Source organism: Harpia harpyja, chromosome 19, assembly GCF_026419915.1.
Source record: "Harpia harpyja isolate bHarHar1 chromosome 19, bHarHar1 primary haplotype, whole genome shotgun sequence".
Lineage (NCBI taxonomy): Eukaryota > Metazoa > Chordata > Aves > Accipitriformes > Accipitridae > Harpia > Harpia harpyja.
Genome location: NC_068958.1, coordinates 5,988,637 through 6,004,906, shown reverse-complemented (window position 1 = coordinate 6,004,906; position 16,270 = coordinate 5,988,637). Strand labels below are relative to the sequence as shown.

Genomic DNA, 16,270 nt, shown 5'->3' with positions numbered 1-16,270 from the left:
CACCACGTAGCGTGTATCCCACCACAGCACCTTGCAAACCCACCACCGGTACCCGAGCGGGGACCCCCGAGGCGGCGCGGCGGGGTGTGCACCTGCCCCGGGGTGTCTCCGGAGCGGATCCCGGGGGGATCGCGGGGGTCGCAGCCGCTGTTGCACGGTGGGCGCTGGAAGGAGACTGTCCCTTCCCATCCCGCCGCCTCCCTCCCGTCGGGGGCTCGGCCGCTGGAAGCTGACCGCTGCCTTCTCCGCCGCTTCCCCACCTTGCTCCGGGACCTTGCCGTTCTCCAGTAAGAGCCAGCCCGGGGTCAACAGTCCGTTCTGGACGGCGGGGCGGGGAAGGGGTTAACGGCAGGGGCGGAGGGCCCGCACCGCCCGCCCGGCACGGCCCGGCCCGGCCCGGCCCTGCCCGCCCCTACTTAAGGCGGCGGCGGGCGTGGGGCGGCTCCGGGAGATGGCGGCTCCGCGCCGGCCGAGCGGCGGGGGGCTGCGGCGGGCCCCGCAGGACGGGCGGCTGGAGGAGATCAACAAGGTGGGGCTGGGGCCGCCCCCCCCCCTCCACACGCACGCACACATATCCCTTCCCCGAGCCGATCCTTGCCGGGGCAGCCCCGCGGGGCACGGGGCGGGATGGGGGGCGGCCGCGTCGGGGCTGGCCCCACGCGCGGGTGGGGACGGGGGCTGCGGCGGTGCCGGGTGGGGGAGAGGGGGGAGAAGGTGGGGACAGGTGGAACTGTCCCCCCCCCCGCCTTTGCCGGTGTCCCCCCCTCGGAGGGGAGTCCGGTTCGAGGAGGCAGGCGGTGGTCTTGGGGGGGGGGTTTGCTCTCCATCCCCTCCACCCGTGGCGTTCCCCTCGCAGGCGGCTTTTCCCCTTGCAGCACCCCACAGCCCCGGCGGGTGGGAGAGGGCCACTGCGTGCCGGTGGATGCTCAGCGGCCGGCTGCCACGAAAGTCCCTTTGGGACCGTGCCCCAGCAAGAATAGTTGCTATTGTTCTACCGGAGGGCTTCAACCTCCCGTCCGCAGTGTCGAGTGCTTCGATTTCTTCTCCTGGGAGCGAGGAGTTTCTGCTGCTCAGAAAAGCTGACTCAAGCCTTTCTAGTTTTTAATTGCGGTGGGTGAATGGGGGACCCAGGATGGTTGGACGTCCCACAAGCCTTGGGTAGGGGGAATGGCAGCTCCTGGATTAGTGCAAAGTACGCTGGGCTGCGTGCCCTTGGTGCTGGGGTCAGGCAAGGTCCTCGTCCTGGAGCTTCAGCCTCGCCCTGTCCCTTGCTTGGCATGGCCTGCGGGGGCAGCTCCGTTGGCATCCCTCCTGGCCAAGAGCGGTTCTGAGGGTGAAAAGAAGGTTTTAACCTTGAAACAATTAACGAAGGGGTTTCTAGGGTCATTTCTAGGTGGGTTTGGTGGTCGCTTGCTGATGCAGCCAGCGGCATCTTGGTGTTACAGGTGGAGAAACCAGAGCTGCACAAGATGAGAGCCTGGAAGAGAAGGTGGGCTTGCCTTGCCCTGGCGTTGTCTAGACTGTGAAAAGTGCTAATATGTTCCTCCAGGCAGGGGTGAGACAGCGGAGGTGAGGTTTATGTAGGTCACTGGAAAGGCAATTACATTGTTAGAAACCAGGAGATGCTATGGAATAGGAGTGGAAAAGAGGTGCTGCGGCATAAGGTGTAGAATAAGAGCACTTGGCTAAAAGGAGCCTTTGAAACTTGGTGTTGGAAGGCAGACATGACATGCCCTGTGCCAAGGAGGTACGTAGGTGGGTCTAATGCCTTCAAGGTGGCATTGACCTTTGGGGGAGGAAGGGAGTGTGTTGTACCTATTGCTGCAGTTTCTGCTGCTGCAGAGCTGTCCTCCAGCATCACTCGGGCACAGGGTGGATACGTGATCTGGTAGGTGCTGTAGGACTGAGTCTGGGAAGTCATGCTTCCAGGGACACTGCTGATGTGTTGCTGCTGTGCCCCAGGGCTGGGGGCTGCTCTTCCTCCCATGCAGGGGACAGGCTCCTATCCCTCCCCTAAGCAGCCATCACTTCTGGCAAGCTTTTTCTCTGGGTGAAGTTTGGGTGACAAAAATGAAACAAGCTACATAACTTCCCACTGATGGAGGTGGGAGCTGCTTGTTCCTTGCTGCCCTGTGTGTCGGCTCAGTGCTAGGAGAGGAGATTTGAGCAGCTAGAAATCAAGCTGCAGATAGCATGGGTAGTGGCAGCCCATGGATCCCGAGAAGCTGTCGCGCTGTAGCGGCTCTGGGCAGCAAACCCCAAGCTGCTGCGCTTTGCTCGCTCTGCCAGCTTTGTGCAGCGGTGGTGGGGGAGTTTGCTGTGAGCGGGTGCGCAGCAAAGCGGCTCACACCTCCCTCCGACACAGAGCTGATATGTAGACCTGGGCTGATACTGTGGCTGGAGCCAGGGAGGGGATTTCCCAAACCCTGAGGAGCCCCAGGGCTGCAAACCAGTAAAGTGCTCCTAATAAAACCTATCAGGCCAAATTCCTATCAGGCTTAATCTCATTGTCTCATCCTAACACTTAGCTCCCTCCCAGCCCTGTTTTTCTGGCTGGTTTCTACCCCAGAGCTCTCACTGGGATAAGGGTCTTTGGCAGGCCGTGTCCTGAGTGCACACGTGCTGCTGAAGGACAGCTGAGTCCCAGTATTGAATTCTCTCTTCCAGCTTGAAACGCTCCTCTGGGATCCCCTCTTGGCCGTTCCTCTCTTCCTGGGGAATGGCAATCACATTGTTTAGCCTCGTGCATCAAGGTGGCAAGTCTAATCCAGCCCAGATTAATTTCAACCTAGTTTTACCCTCTAATGCTCTGGGTTGCGGGGAAGGAATTCAGCCTGCTGGAGAGCAGGTGCCTGCTTCTCCCATCCAGGGTAGGCATGGGCATCCCTCAGCCCCTTCCCAGCCCCAGCAGGCAGGGTGGCTGGCGTTGAGCACTTAAACAGCCCAGTGGGGGCTTGGCCTGCTGGTTGGAGATACCTTTTTGGAAAGGGAGGAAGCATCTGGCTTTGCTCACGTTGTCTTGCAGGTAGCTGGGACTTGTGTGGCTCCTCTTATTGGCTTAGAAAAGTATCTCTGCCCAAGAAAGGCTGTTCAGGGCAGGAGTGGGGGAGAGGCTGCGGCTTATGAAGCAGTTCTTATTAATAGAACATAGCCCTTAAAATGGGAGCTTTAGCAAAGGGCTCTAGGAGGAACTTCAGCCACTCTGAGTCACTGGCCCTGGGGACTGAATTCCTGTGTGCTATTGTGAGTGTTTGCCTTATCGCAGTCACAGCCCGGCTTGCATACAATGTGGAGGGTGGAATGCCTTTGAAATATGCTCCCCTGTTGCTTCCTTCGGTCTGGAGCAGAGCTGTGACACTGGTAGGCTGTCCAGTTCCCCTCCAGTTGAAATGCAAGGGGACTGGGTGCTAGGTGTGTGCACAGTGTCACCCATCCTGCTCTCCTGCCACGCTGCCAAGGGCTGTTGGACCCCCGGGCACATGTCCCTCAGCTATCGTGTATGGATGTAACATTCCCTTTGGTCTTTACCATTTCTGTGCTACTGCTTGCTCCGAGAGAAGTACAGCACTCTGCTCTCACATCCCCTCTCCTGCTGATAGGTGGAAGCTGTCTGCTGCTCCTGCACGGCAGCAATGAGGCTCTGACCTGGTGGCCAGGAGATGCTCTGGCCCCGTTTCAGTTCTCAGTGATGTTTGGCAAGTTCCTTCGACAGAGGCTATTCGGTGGCAATGGCAGTAGGTAACACTACTCCGCGCTCTGGTGACTTCTGCTGCTGGCTGAGCCCAGGTCTCAAAGCTGAATCGGGCCCTTTGTGTTGGGCTGGCAAATGATACCCCTGGGTAGAAATAACTGAGATAAATGAAATTGAGTTGGCAAAGGAGAGCAAAAGAAGGAACTGGGAGCATAGCTTTTCACCACAGCTCTCAATTTGAGTTGGTGTCCATGGTGATAAGGGAAGTCTGTGTCACGCTGGTTTAGTGGGCACAGACTCTGGTGTCCCATCTGGAGTTTGTGAGATGGGAGGAGGGGATGGCAGTCATTTCTGTCCTACTGCACTTCCTACAAAACCTCAGTTCAGCTGCAGAGAAAAGACACACCAAAGCAGTGGTTAACTGGCAGTGAGGGTTTGAGGCATTTGGACTCCCTGGGCAGGTCCAGGCTCCCCTGTCCCAGCGAGAAAGGAGGGGCAGCTCCGGGTGTGTGGGCTGGGGGGGCCGGGAGCATGTGCTGCAGGGTTAGGGTGGCAGGCAGCGATCAAGCACGAAAGGCTTGGGGCTGGCTGTGGCAGCAGGAACCAGGCACCAGCTTGGGGCTGCAGGGTTTCCAGAGCTGGCCCAGCAGCCAGACTGGCACAGCTCATCCCACCTGGGGGATAGCTGGTTTCAGTTTTCCTTCTGGAAGAAATGAGCACATGCTCTGGAGGTTGGAGGGCGTTTGGTTTACTGATGGCTGTGTGGACCTCCTACAGTCCTGATGCCCTAGTGCCTGCCGATGGGGCTTCTTTGGGCGGGGGTGGTCTCATTAATCACAAGTGATGCTGCCCCAGTACTACCAGTGCCGGAGATCCTAGTCTCTTGGCGACCCACTCCTGCCTTCCTTGGGAGCATGGAGAACAGTGGTGAGGAACACATGCCCGCAGTAAGGAACAGCCTCAGCCCTCCATCCACCCTAACCCCTGGAGGGGTTTTATCCTGGACAGGCCATGCATAAGCTGTGCAGATGTTAATGATTTCTACACTGAAGAATGTGGTGTTGTTGCTGAACACAGATCGAGTCATTAAGCTGTGCTGGGCTCACTGGAGCTAGGCGGTGTGGGAGGGTAGAGACAGGAGCAAGACCCTGCTGCTCACAGCTGCAGGGGCGGGGGGTGTTGCTGGCAGGGCATAGCAGTGGGGCTGGCTGTGCAAGTTGTGGTCTGTTCTCTCGGGTACCTGAAGGTTTCTGAGGTGGGGCTAGGGACAAGTGACCAGAAGTGACCCAGGATTTCCTCTTCAGCCTGTGCAGGGTAGGGGGAAAAACGAGTAGACAGTCTGAGAGAGTGAGACCCTGTTCCTTACCCCAAAATACCTGTCCTCTCTTGGGTGCATGGCGGTCTGTGACCTTTGCCCGTTCTATTTGCTAGCCCTCAGAGTTTATCCAAAGAGTTTGAAATCGGAGATCAGAGTGCTTTTTGCAAGGACGAGGAGCCGTTGCTGGAAATAGGTGCTCGACCCATGCTGTGCAGGCTTAAGTAGAGATGTGGGGAACTGAAACCTTGGATGAGCAAGAAGAGGGAGTTTCATGCAGTTATTCCAAAGGCACATGGGGTCCAGTCTTCCCTCGAGCTGTTGGTGGGAAATCTGAGACACCAGAGGCATTCCGCTTGCGCTGGAATGTTAATGACAAGGTGTGGGGGGATTCAACCCATTTTTCAAGCCTCCTGGCACTGTTGCTCAAATGTGGCGCTCTGGGAATTGCGTAGGTCTTCTGGGTAATGCTGCATTTGTACATGCCTTCTAGGGTGTTTTCCTTTGCATCTTTAACCTTGGGGATACTCTTTTTTTTCTGTTTTAGGAATTTCTCTGTGACCCAAAGTTCAGTGATGAAGAAGATCTGGAGGAGAAGTTGGCAGTGTTCAAAGGTGAGAACTGGAGGGTTTCCCTGTCCTTTCAGCCTGACTATTTGCTCTGAACAGATTGTTTTCCTCAGCACATGGATCTTACCAGCCTGAGATTCTCTGCCAAATACAAGTGACTGAGCTGGGATGGATGCCTCCCCCTTGCTTGTGGGACTCGGTGAAACTCCCCAGAGGGGTGGTTTTCCCACATGAGCCTTTGTGCTTCCCCCACTTGCAGGGCAGGGACATGTCACCCTACAGACATCTTGCCTGGTGGCTGCTATTACTGCAAAACCTGCTGCGTGGGCAAAACCGTGGGGAGCAGCAAAGGAGGATGGTTTCTGTCTAGATACCTAGACAAGCCAGCTGGTACAATGGATGATGCAGTAGCTGGACTTTTTTTTTTTTTCTTTTTTTCTTTTCTTTTTTCCCAGTGAGTAGGAGGACCTCTTCCCACAGAGCAGAGGTCTCAGCTGCTTCCTGAAGGACTCAGGGACCTTCTCTCCCCAAAAGTTTCTTCAGTCTGATCTGGTCCTTCCCCAGCCCCTTGGTACCTGAGGCAACACCAGCAATGTGTCTCTAGTCCTGGCCAAAGCCGGACTCCAGTGGGTCTGCAGATCTGGGGCTTAAGTTTGGGCCATTTGCTGGGATGGGGGATAGAGAAATGGCTCAAAGGCCTGGGGTCCTCTGGAGCTTGTCCCCAAAGAGGTTACAGGGCAATGTTTGGCAGGGCTGTTCTGGATACCTCCACTTCCTTTCCAAGCAGTGGCTGAAGGCAGTTGAGAAAACATGCCTCCTGCGTCACACTGCCCTCAAGGTTTGTCCTCAGCCTGGCTCTAACCAAATAAAACCTGACCTTGCTTCCATTTCAGGCGTTGTCTGCTTTTTCCCTTTGAATTTTGGCTTTGCAATTCAGCATGGAAGAAGCTGGCTGGGGTTTTGTGATCCCTCACCCTGCTGCGCACAGAGAAGCCTCCTGCGCTCCCCGTTCTTTCTGTTGCCTTTTGTATGGCTTTGGCTTTTGGCTGCAGCCCCACATTATTTTTCCCATCACAATTGGGGCTCTTCAAACATTGCAACTGTAGGTCACAGGCTCAGAATTCCCTGTAACGAGAGCCTTTGGCATCTCTTCCCGCTGCCTCGTGAGTTTGCCTCCATGGCCTGTCCCGCTCTCCAACGCCTCCTCCCGCTCCTCCAACAATCGGCTCATTGTGTGATGATGGGAGCAGCGTTTCTTCTCTGCCGTCCTTCCCGCTGCCCTCCCCAGCCGGGCCCGGGGAGCCCCCATGCAGTGTTTGTGTAAATGCATTTGTGAGGGGAGGGACCACGCATGGTTTTGCCCCACCAAATCCCTGCAGCTGGGATGGGAGGGAAGGACAAATGTGCGAGCCGAGGCTCAGAGCATGATGATGTAAAGCTGCCGCTGTTCTCTGTGCTTTTGGCTAAGCGTCAGCTGAGAAGAAAAGAAAACATGTGCTGGGCACGGACACGGCAGAGCAGGGTTTGTGTCCCTGAACGCCTGCTGGGGTGCCTGACCCCTGCCCAGGGAGGTGCTGGTTCATTTGGACAAGGTTATTATGGTGGGGCAGAGTGTGGGGAGAGCCGGTTCCACATCAAGCATTGCTTTGACCCCTGGGCACATGTGACGGCCCCAATTTCATCTAGGATCGGTTGCTTAATGCTCGAAGGAAGATGTTTATTTCTGCCTGAAGCATGAACAGCTTTGGTTTGTACATGGTATTCCCATAGGTCTGTCCTGGTCAGCTCATGATGGCGGTAATGCACCAGCTGAGACCCAGGTGAAGACATGTCAAGCTATTCCTCTGCCTCCTGCCTGTAGTTGCTATCAGTCCAGTTAACCCAGGACTTTCCTTCAGAAACACAGGTTCTGGGAAGGCTCCAATGTGTGAAATATCCCCTCTTCCCTTTAGCTCCTTAAATTAGCCTGCCACTTCTCTGTTCACACTCATCTGCTTGCTGGTGTGCCTGGAGCAGAGGCAAAAGGTCTTTTCCCTTTGGGGAAAGGAGCGGCCTGGGAGCTCTCACTTAATTTGAGTCCTCCGAGGCTGTTCTGGGGAGCAAGTGCTAACTGCAGGGCAAGTGGAGACTTCTCCAGCTCAGCACAGATGGACGGTGGCAGCAGGCATCTTGTTCTTCTCATTTAGCAGAACTTGAGATGATGGGGGGCCCCCTGCGGTGCTAGGAGCTGTATTGTCTGCAAGACAGACAAATCCTTGCCTGAAGAGCTTAAAGTCTAAATGGGGAACAGCTAGCAGGGGAGGGAGGGAGGGGTAGGAAGCACACAGGTGTGCCACTCCAAAGGTCAGAAGCAGCACAGGACTGAAGTTCTGATTTTTCTAACTCAAATCAGTGCTCTGTCTGTTACAGCATGTGAGCTTTTGTCCTGCAGAGCTAACCAGACTTTCTTGCGCGGGATCTGCCTTTCTCCGAGGATGCTGGCGTTGCCCGATTCAGCAATGTTTGACTGCAGGCTGGAAGGGCAAACAACCTGCTCCAGCGTAACTCCTCCTAGGTGTGTTCTTGGCTTTGCCCTCTTGCTGTGATCCTTGAGCATCTCTCCTGGCAGGTGCTGCTCTGGGAGTGCAGCACAGCTTTGGGAGGACTGTAGAGCCTGTCCCTTGCTATTGCAGGCAACTACGTCATTTAATCTCCCTCCTAATCCGATCAAGCTTCATTTTGGGAGTGCTCAGGGTTTTGTTTTCCTTGCTACTCCTTGTGGGAGGCTGTTCCAGAGCTTTGTTTTTCTGGCTGGAAACCTTTTAATGCTATTCATGGCTAGCTGATACCTTGTTCTCATGCCAGTGTTTTCCTTCAGCTTAAATGAAAAGCAGCCACAATTAAAGAGTGCTTAACTCCAGGGCCCTGGAATTGAGATAAGGGTGCTAAAACCAGGTCTTGAGATGGTCTCCCTCTCTGAACTGTTTGCATTCAGCAGTATATCAATCTTATCCCCTAATCTTTTATTTCATTGCTCTAAGCAGGAAGGCCTCCAAAGCCCTGCATTCCCCCTGCTCTAGCGTCCTGCTAACTTGCATCTGTGTCTCTTCCAGAGAAGTACATGGAGTTTGACCTGAACAACCAAGGCGAGATCGGTGAGTGACTCGGGGATGCTGGTGCTGAGCTGGAAAAGCAACAGCTTGCTGAGGTGGTGTCTGCTGCTGTATCTGCTGCTTCCCACTGCACTCTTGTTGCCGAGGAGGAAAACCTGTGGGCTTTTCCCATGTCCAGCCTTGCTTGGATCTCGATTGCCAGCCAGGGGCTTCCTTGGCTCTCCAGCCCCTGCCTTTCAGCTTCCTCAGTCTCTCCTCACCTGCTTCAAGACCTAAGCTCTTCTCAGTCCTATTTTCCTCCTGAGTTTCTGCTTAGCTCCTCTGCTTCATTCTGCTTGCTCTAAATGTTTTTTTTTCCTCCCTTTTTTTCCACTGAGGTCTTCTCAATCCTTAGCATTTCCAGAGCTAGGAAGTTGCAGGGCTTGGACAATCCTGGGTTTTGCCTGGCTTGAGGCAGAAGCTGTATAAAACCACGAGCACTGCTGTGCAGAGGAGCTCTTTGCTTGGCTGGGAGGGGAGCGGAGGGAAGCAGGGGACTTGGGTGTGAGTCTGGCTCAGCTGAGCGGCCCTGGTTTGGGCCCAGAAAGCACCAGTTACGTAAAGATCCAGCCTTCTGCAGGCCTGGAGCTGACACTGAAGCGTAATCACTCGCATGCTGTGCCCTTCCAGGAGGCTGCTGCCTTATTCCCCTCCTCCACCAGTCCTCAAGCTGAAGGAAAGCCTGTGGGGAGCGGGAGGAGGCCTGACTCAGCTGCGCTGCCGTTTCCTGGAGGGAAGGGGCCGCAGCTCACAGCAGAGCAATGGAAGGAAACGGCCTGTGGCCATGGGCAGGGGCACCTGCTCCCCACAGCCTGTTTGGCTCTAACCCCAGCCTTGCTTCCCTCCTCCCCATCCTTGTGATTCTTGGCACCACGCTCTGAGCTAGGGAGCAGTGTCCCCACGTGTCTGGAGCACTTGGAGAGTCGTCCCTCTTCGGCGTGCGTGGTGCTTTTATCTTGAGCTGCGCAAATGGGAAGTGATGCTCTGTACTGGGCAGTACAGCAGTAAGCTGTACTGGAAGGCTTCTCTTGGCTTTCAGCAACACCTTGGTGCTGTCAGCCCCAGAGTCTGCAGGTGAGGTGGTCTGAGGTGGGAACTCATGCCTATGTCCCTAGGGTTGTCTGTGCTCAGTGCGGTCACCTCTCGACAGCACCGATTGCCTTGCTCTTGCAGATTTGATGTCTGTCAAGAGGATGATGGAGAAGATGGGGGCTCCGAAAACCCACCTAGAGCTGAAGAAGATGATCTCTGAGGTGACTGGAGGAGTTAGCGAGACCATCTCGTACCAGGACTTTGTCAACGTGATGCTTGGGAAACGCTCTGCTGTGCTTAAACTGTGAGTGTCCCTGGGAGGGAGTGGGGGGGAGATGCAGGACCTGAGCTGGCATGTTGCGGGAGCTGGGAAGCAGAAGTTGTTCTGCCTGGTGGAGGTGGAGCTGTGCATGTTTGCTGTTCGCAGAGGGGAGACAAGGACCCTTGTGAAGGGGGAGTTTGCAGAGAGACACGAGAGGGTGTAATAGCCCATGTCTGGGCTGAGCAGTGGTGAGCGCTCACAGCAGAGCTGCCTGCTGCGTGTTAGTACAGGCTTCCTCCCACAGGCTCAGTGTGGAGTGATTCTCCCCCTTGCCCGAGGGTGTGCAGGCACTCGGCACTGCAGGACTTCTTCCCGTCTCTTCCCTGGGGCTTCTGCTGGCTTTGGGGACACAGGCTTCCCCTGTGAATGGTGGCAGGACTTGAGCAGTGAATGATGGTCCTGCCAACACCAGCAGTGCTGGCTCCTATTTCCCACAGAACGCTCCCTCCCTGCCTGATTTTGGAGAGACGGGCAGTAGATGGAGAGAGGACACATGCTTGAAACAGCTGGCTTGTGCTGGGAGAGGTTTTCTGCGGTACTGGCTGCCAGCACCAGCCTCCCACGGCCCCCTCTGCCCTCTCGACAGGGCTCTGAAAGTCCTGCTGTAACAAATGGCTTCCGAACACTTGCTTGGCTCCATCTCCACCCCATTGAAGCCTGGCTTCGCCTTTCACAGTCACAGAGGCTGGCCCTGCTCTTGTGTCTGTAACCACAATGAATAGGAGCTGCTCCTCTCCATCCCCCTTGCCCCTTTCTGAAGGCAGCTTTAGAAATGGAGCCAGCAGGTTGGGAGGAAGGATCTTGCTCCCACGTCTCACATGGTCCCTCTAAGCCAGTATGTGCTTGCTGGCAATGAGTCTCTCCTCTCCCCACTGAGTGCCCTGTGTCTGTGTGTTGGGGTGCTCCTCTTCCAAGCATGCACAGACTTCTGACACCCCTGGTCCTCCTTTCTTTCTCCATGGGAAGGAGGCCGAGCCTGCAGCCTGTCCCGTATCTTCCATCCTTCCTCCCAACTGCAACAGCTTTCACACATGGGTCCCTTCCTTTGCTAACAGATGCCCCATTGTCTACTGGACTCTTTAGAGCAGGAGCAGAAATGTGAAACTTGTCCCAAGAGCGGTACAGTCCTTTGATCCAGCGTGGCAGTTGGCATTCCCAGCGTAGCTGCAGTGTTTGGGTTAGAAGACAGTGCTAGTGGTTGCAGAATGGTTGGGATTCTTCTAGCCAGTGCTTTGCTCCTTGTCTCTGCCCTCTTCCCTGGCTGTAACTGCTGTTGCTTGCTTGGTGTTGGCTTCTGAACGTTCAGCTGTGTGGTTGTGTACAAGGTGGGCCAGGGACAGTATTTGCTTCTATGCGTCAGGAGAACTTGGCGTGCAGTGTGCGCCCAGGGGATTTCGGAAGTGGCTGTCTAAATAAAACATGCTAATCCTCTGGGCTCTGAGAGGAAAACCCGCAGGGGCTTTGGGAACCCACTCCTGGAAGCTGCTGGAAAAGCGAAGCTGCCTGCCAGGCTGGCAGCAGTGCCCTCTGTTGGCTTCCCCTCCTCTGTTAACTATCGGATGCCCTTTGCATGGGGGGCATACGCTATTTTTCAGCAGATGAGATAATCCCACCCCCAATGATGGGTAAAGATGCACCTGCTTTTTGTCATTGGTATTATCTGTTGTGTTTTGCAGGGTCATGATGTTTGAAGGAAAAGCCAATGAAAGCAACCCAAAACCTTCTGGTCCGCCTCCAGAGAGAGACATAGCCAGCCTCCCTTGAAGAGGACAGGCTGAAAAATTGGCACTCTTTGCTTTGCTGGTCTGTAACAGAGGTTACCTGTGCTTTGTTACTCTTTACTGTGGACAGTCCTAGTTTTCAACTAACCTGCCTTAGAGGAACAGCAAGGGAAGCTGGAGACTCCCAGCTCGTGTCTTTCTGCTGCATCCCTTAGCCAACTTGATTTGTTAGACAGAAGCTGTAGCACCAATTGTAATGTGAGACCAAAACAAAAAAATATCCTGTGATCTTACTCTTTCCTCTGCCCTTCCTGCTATTCTCAGACAAGGAGCTACTTTCCTCCCAGTGCATGGATTCAGAGCTGTGCTTGTCACGACAGGTTCCTAAAGGGCCTTGCTGCCAGACATCGACCATTTCTCTGGCAAAGCCCCCGACAGCAGCTTCATGGGTGCAAAGAAATAAGTGCCTTCTCTGCTCCGTCCTACACTTCCTGACTTTGGACTAGTTCTTCCCCTCCTGACCTCACCAAAACACAGGTCAGGCTCCCACCTCTGTGGCCTAGTCGCACGCTAGGTGAACGTGGGAAGGTGCATGGACACCAGAGGTCTGCCTGCAGGGCCATTAAGCTTGGAGGTGGGCATGGCTGCCTGCAGGGACAGCTGCTGTCAGCTCCGTGGGTTCATCCTGCAGTCAGATCTCAGTGGGTCCAACACCAGCCACTGCAAGTGAGGATGATCACATCTACCTTAGGGGCCCCCTTCCTGAAAAATCTCTACTTGGATCTGAGCAGGAGCATAACCTCTGAACGGGTGGTTGTCTGTCCTGTCCATCGAGTGCAGAAACAAGCCTGCTGTTATGCCTTTGCAGCCCCTCGGGAAGGCCTAGAGGAAATTAAACCTTCAGGTGAAAGGAAGCTGGGTGACTAAACTGTGAGCCCTGTCAGACCAGTTGCAGATGAAGATCTGTCCTCATGCAGCTGCTCTGTCCCTCTGATTTTTGCAGACCTCCCTGTATGTGTTTCAGCTTGGTTCCCTGGGGCTATTGGGTACATTTCCCTGATGGATAAGCCCTCAAATCTGCAAAATAAGAATGGCTGTAAGTGTGGAGTATGAGCTGGGATCCAGATGTAGCTGGGACTGTGCTATCCACACTCTGGTTACTGCGGTGATTCTTGCTCCGTACACAATTTCTGGAATCCAGATGTTTGCTCTTTGCCCTTTCCCTACTGTTTCTTAAATGTTCTTGGCAGCTTTTAACTTTTTTTTTTTTTTTTTAAATCGTGGTTTAATAAATAAGATTTTTAATGGAAATACAGATGATTAACTCTACTAGGCTGATTTGTTCCTGCCAAAGGCCGCACTTTTAAATAAAAAAAAAAATTCTCACTACTGTTTGCGTGAAAACCAAAACTGTAATGGAGAGAAAAATTATGGGCAAAAGCAGCACCAGTCTACTTTAAGGACTGAAAATAAATCTTCTGAAGCTACACTGTGTGTCAGTGTATTTAGTTTAGCTCCTCTGAAGCTTGGTCCATGTGATTGTTGCAGATTAAGTGAGCTGGTTTCCAAGTCTGTTAATATAAACCCTTAAATAGATCCTAGAGATAGGTTTGGACTGTGTTGATCTGATCTTGATCTGTAATAACTGACTGAATGCCATGGAGTTTGTGTTACGAAATGCAGAGGCCACCTCCTGAAAGCTGTCTTTTTTTTGACTTGCTGAAAGCAAGCAGGTGGCAGTGCTTGTTTTAAGGAATAACTTGTTTATCAAGAGCAGATACTTGTAATGCTTCTCTTGAAAGACTATTTATTTTTTTTTTCCATCCTCTCTGCTCTTGAAGCAATCGCCTGAGGTTCTTGTCTGATGTGAGTTATCAAAATGGAGACCAGGTTTCCTGGGGGAATGACTGGGTACACTTTTTTTCCCATGTGTTCCTCAAAAGGACAGAATTGCCCTTAGATCAGAGCCCTGTGTCTGCTTTCTGCTACCTGTTAGCCTCTGGGAAGGCACCTGCTTTTCTGGGCTATGTGTGTTAAAGCTGTTGTTCAGTTAGAAAATAAAGGGAGCATATTACACAAGGGAAACTTGGATGTGGTTTGCCACAGTTCAGATCACTGCCCAAAGCCATCACTGCTTTTGTCTCTGTGGAAATCCTTGTCCTTCTGGTCCTGGAAAAGACAAGCACAACCTGCTAGAGCTGGAAACAGCCCTTCACAACATGTCCTTGTCCCCACAGGGCTAAGCGCTAAGGCAATGTACCCCTCTGAGTGGGGGCTGAACCCCCCCGAACTTGAGGCAGGAGTGCGCAAGGGAAGAAACACGGGTCCTGTTGTGACTGAAAAAACACATGCTGCTTTTGCAGGGCCCTGGAGCGCAACTAGGCTGTCCCCGCTCACAGAGCTTCCATCTTTCCAGCTCAGCTGCACCTTAACTGGAGGCGTACAGGGACCGACCCCGCGCATCGGACCGTGCGCTCCCACTGCAGCCCACGCTATGGGAGTGGGATGTGCTTAGAGCTGCAGCGGCGTCGGACTTTCGCTGTGGAAAAAGCACCGAAGCCCCTTACCAAGAGTTTGACGATGGACAAGGTGCAGCAGCTCCCCGCCAGCCTCCACCATTGCGCAGCTGGGAGAGCTGGCTTGCTGACAGCCAGGCCCCATCCCTCCTGGCAGCCGAGGCTCAGCCCCAGCGGGGTCTGTCCCCTCCGGGCCTCCCCGGGGAGTGTGTGTGTGTGTGGGGGGCACAGCCCCGTGGGGCTGGATCTCCTCAGGGTGGAGAAGGGCCGGGTGCGGCCTGCAGCAGCCACCGCCACCGCGTCAGGCCCCACCTCAGAACATAAGGAAAAAAGGGTTTATTAAACACATAAGGGAAAAAGGGTTTATTAAACACAGCCTCTTTGCTAAGCCTGGCCGTTTGTCCTCCCGTCCTTTAGCCCGCGGGAGCCGCGACAGACAACGGGGGGGGGGGTGTCCCTGGAGGACTCCCGGCACCGAGGAGCATCGAGAGCTGTACTAGAGCGGCCGCGCCGGAAGCGGAAGTGAGCGCACTGGCAGGCGCGCGGGGGTTTCCCGGCTGTGCGCAGGGCGGTGGGGACCGCGGGCCTCGGGGCTGCCGGCGCCGCCATGGGGGACGATATGGACGTGATCCCCGAGCGGGAGATGAAGGTGAGGGGCGGGGGAGGAGCAGGCGGACTGTGAGGGGGAAGCCTGCGGTGGTGGGGGGGGGTTGGCTGGGGCGGTGGGGGAGTTGACAGGCGGTTTGGGTCGAGCCGGGGGCGTTGGTTTGGGCCCGGAGGGGGGTGGCAGGCTGTGGTGGGGGGTCGACTCGGGCCGTGAGGGGAAAGGGGCTTGGGGAGGGCTTGGCTTGGGCTGTGAGGGGTGATAGGCCGTGGGAGGGACTTGGCTTGGGCCGTGGGGCTGACAGGCCGGTGGGGGTGTTGGCTCGGGTCATGGCGGGGGCCTTTTGAGGCATCCTTGCAGGGTTTGCGAAGCGCTTGAGGAGTTTTCAGCAGGGTCCGGTGCAAGGGTGTGGAGTGGAAGAGGGGCTGGCATGGCCTCTGGTGGAGGGGGGTCCTGGTAATGCCTGGGGGAGGAGAGGCAGAATGTGAGAGTTGGAGGAACCTTATTTTGGGAGAGGAGTGGTGTGTTTCTAAGGCTTCCTGTCAGCATGCCTTGCACTGGGAATGTCCTGCTTTTGGGAACAGCATGTGTGGTTGTCTGCTACGAGACGGTGTAAACTGGAGTCTTGCAGTGCGGTGCCACCCTAGCCCATCGCTGTGTCTCCCAGAGTGTTACTGTGAGGCTGTTTAAGCAGGGACTTGGTGGGACAGATTCCTGAAGACCACGTGGATCTTTGTGCAGCTGTTTTCTGCTCAGGCACCTTCAAAAACAAGGGAGTTGGGTTGTTTGCTTTGCAGAAGCTTCTGAGTTCCTGCAGCTTCCTCAGGCTGCAGGAATGTACTTACTCAGTGCTTTGGCAATAATTTGGAAACAAAACTCAGGTGCTTAATTTGAGTTACTGGCATTAGATCCAGTGCTCTGTTCAACAGTTGGCACCTTGGGAAGAGACACTCACTCCTAAGGGGAACCTCAGGTTTTGCATGGTAATAGTATAACTGCTGTTTCTTAATTCAGTTTGTGTTTTTGGAATTTTTTTAATCTCTCACTCTGCTATTCTCTTCCTCCTTTTACAAAAGGACAATGTAAATTATGAGAGAAAGGAATGCAAAAAATAAGTCTGATTATACAGAGTCATTCCTGGCGGTGGGTGAAAGGAATAACTGTATCTGTTCTGTGTGTCATAAATTACAGTAGCAAACCAAGATGCATCTAAGCAGATGTGTGCTTTGTAGGTTTACAGCAACAAGTTTTAATCAATGATGTTGTATCTCTGCTTTGTTCCCTTCTCTTTCTTTTTGTCTTTTCTATGGATTGGCCAGTTTTGGTATGTTTCTGAGAGGGTTATGTGTCCCAGACAGATTGAACTCCC

The 16,270-nt window shown here is 54.4% G+C and overlaps 2 protein-coding genes across 5 annotated transcripts in view; both read left to right on the top strand.

The window, feature by feature from the left end:
* Nucleotides 1–399: 399 nt before the first annotated feature.
* On the top strand, nt 400–13,268 carry AIF1L (allograft inflammatory factor 1 like). The gene is made up of 5 exons (XM_052815304.1): nt 400–529; nt 5,554–5,620; nt 8,668–8,709; nt 9,880–10,042; nt 11,737–13,268. The coding sequence occupies exons 1-5, from the start codon at nt 452–454 to the stop codon at nt 11,822–11,824; spliced, it is 438 nt and encodes a 145-aa protein (XP_052671264.1). The 5' UTR covers nt 400–451; the 3' UTR covers nt 11,825–13,268.
* A 1,538-nt stretch (nt 13,269–14,806) lies between these two features.
* NUP214 (nucleoporin 214) overlaps nt 14,807–16,270 on the top strand; it is a 46,238-nt gene continuing 44,774 nt past the window's right edge. For all 4 annotated transcript variants that reach the window (XM_052816018.1, XM_052816016.1, XM_052816017.1 and 1 more), the window contains exon 1: nt 14,807–14,946. In XM_052816018.1, the coding sequence (XP_052671978.1) occupies nt 14,905–14,946 (42 nt within the window). In that variant the 5' untranslated portion in view covers nt 14,807–14,904. The remainder of the gene's footprint in view (nt 14,947–16,270) is intronic.

Bases quoted from the DNA above. Each gene is read 5' to 3' on its own strand.
- AIF1L (XM_052815304.1), top strand. From the start codon at position 452: ATGGCGGCTCCGCGCCGGCCGAGCGGCGGGGGGCTGCGGCGGGCCCCG. The intron at 8,710-9,879 runs GTGAGTGACTCG...TTGCTCTTGCAG, and splicing joins GAACAACCAAGGCGAGATCG to ATTTGATGTCTGTCAAGAGG. The intron at 10,043-11,736 runs GTGAGTGTCCCT...TGTGTTTTGCAG, and splicing joins CGCTCTGCTGTGCTTAAACT to GGTCATGATGTTTGAAGGAA.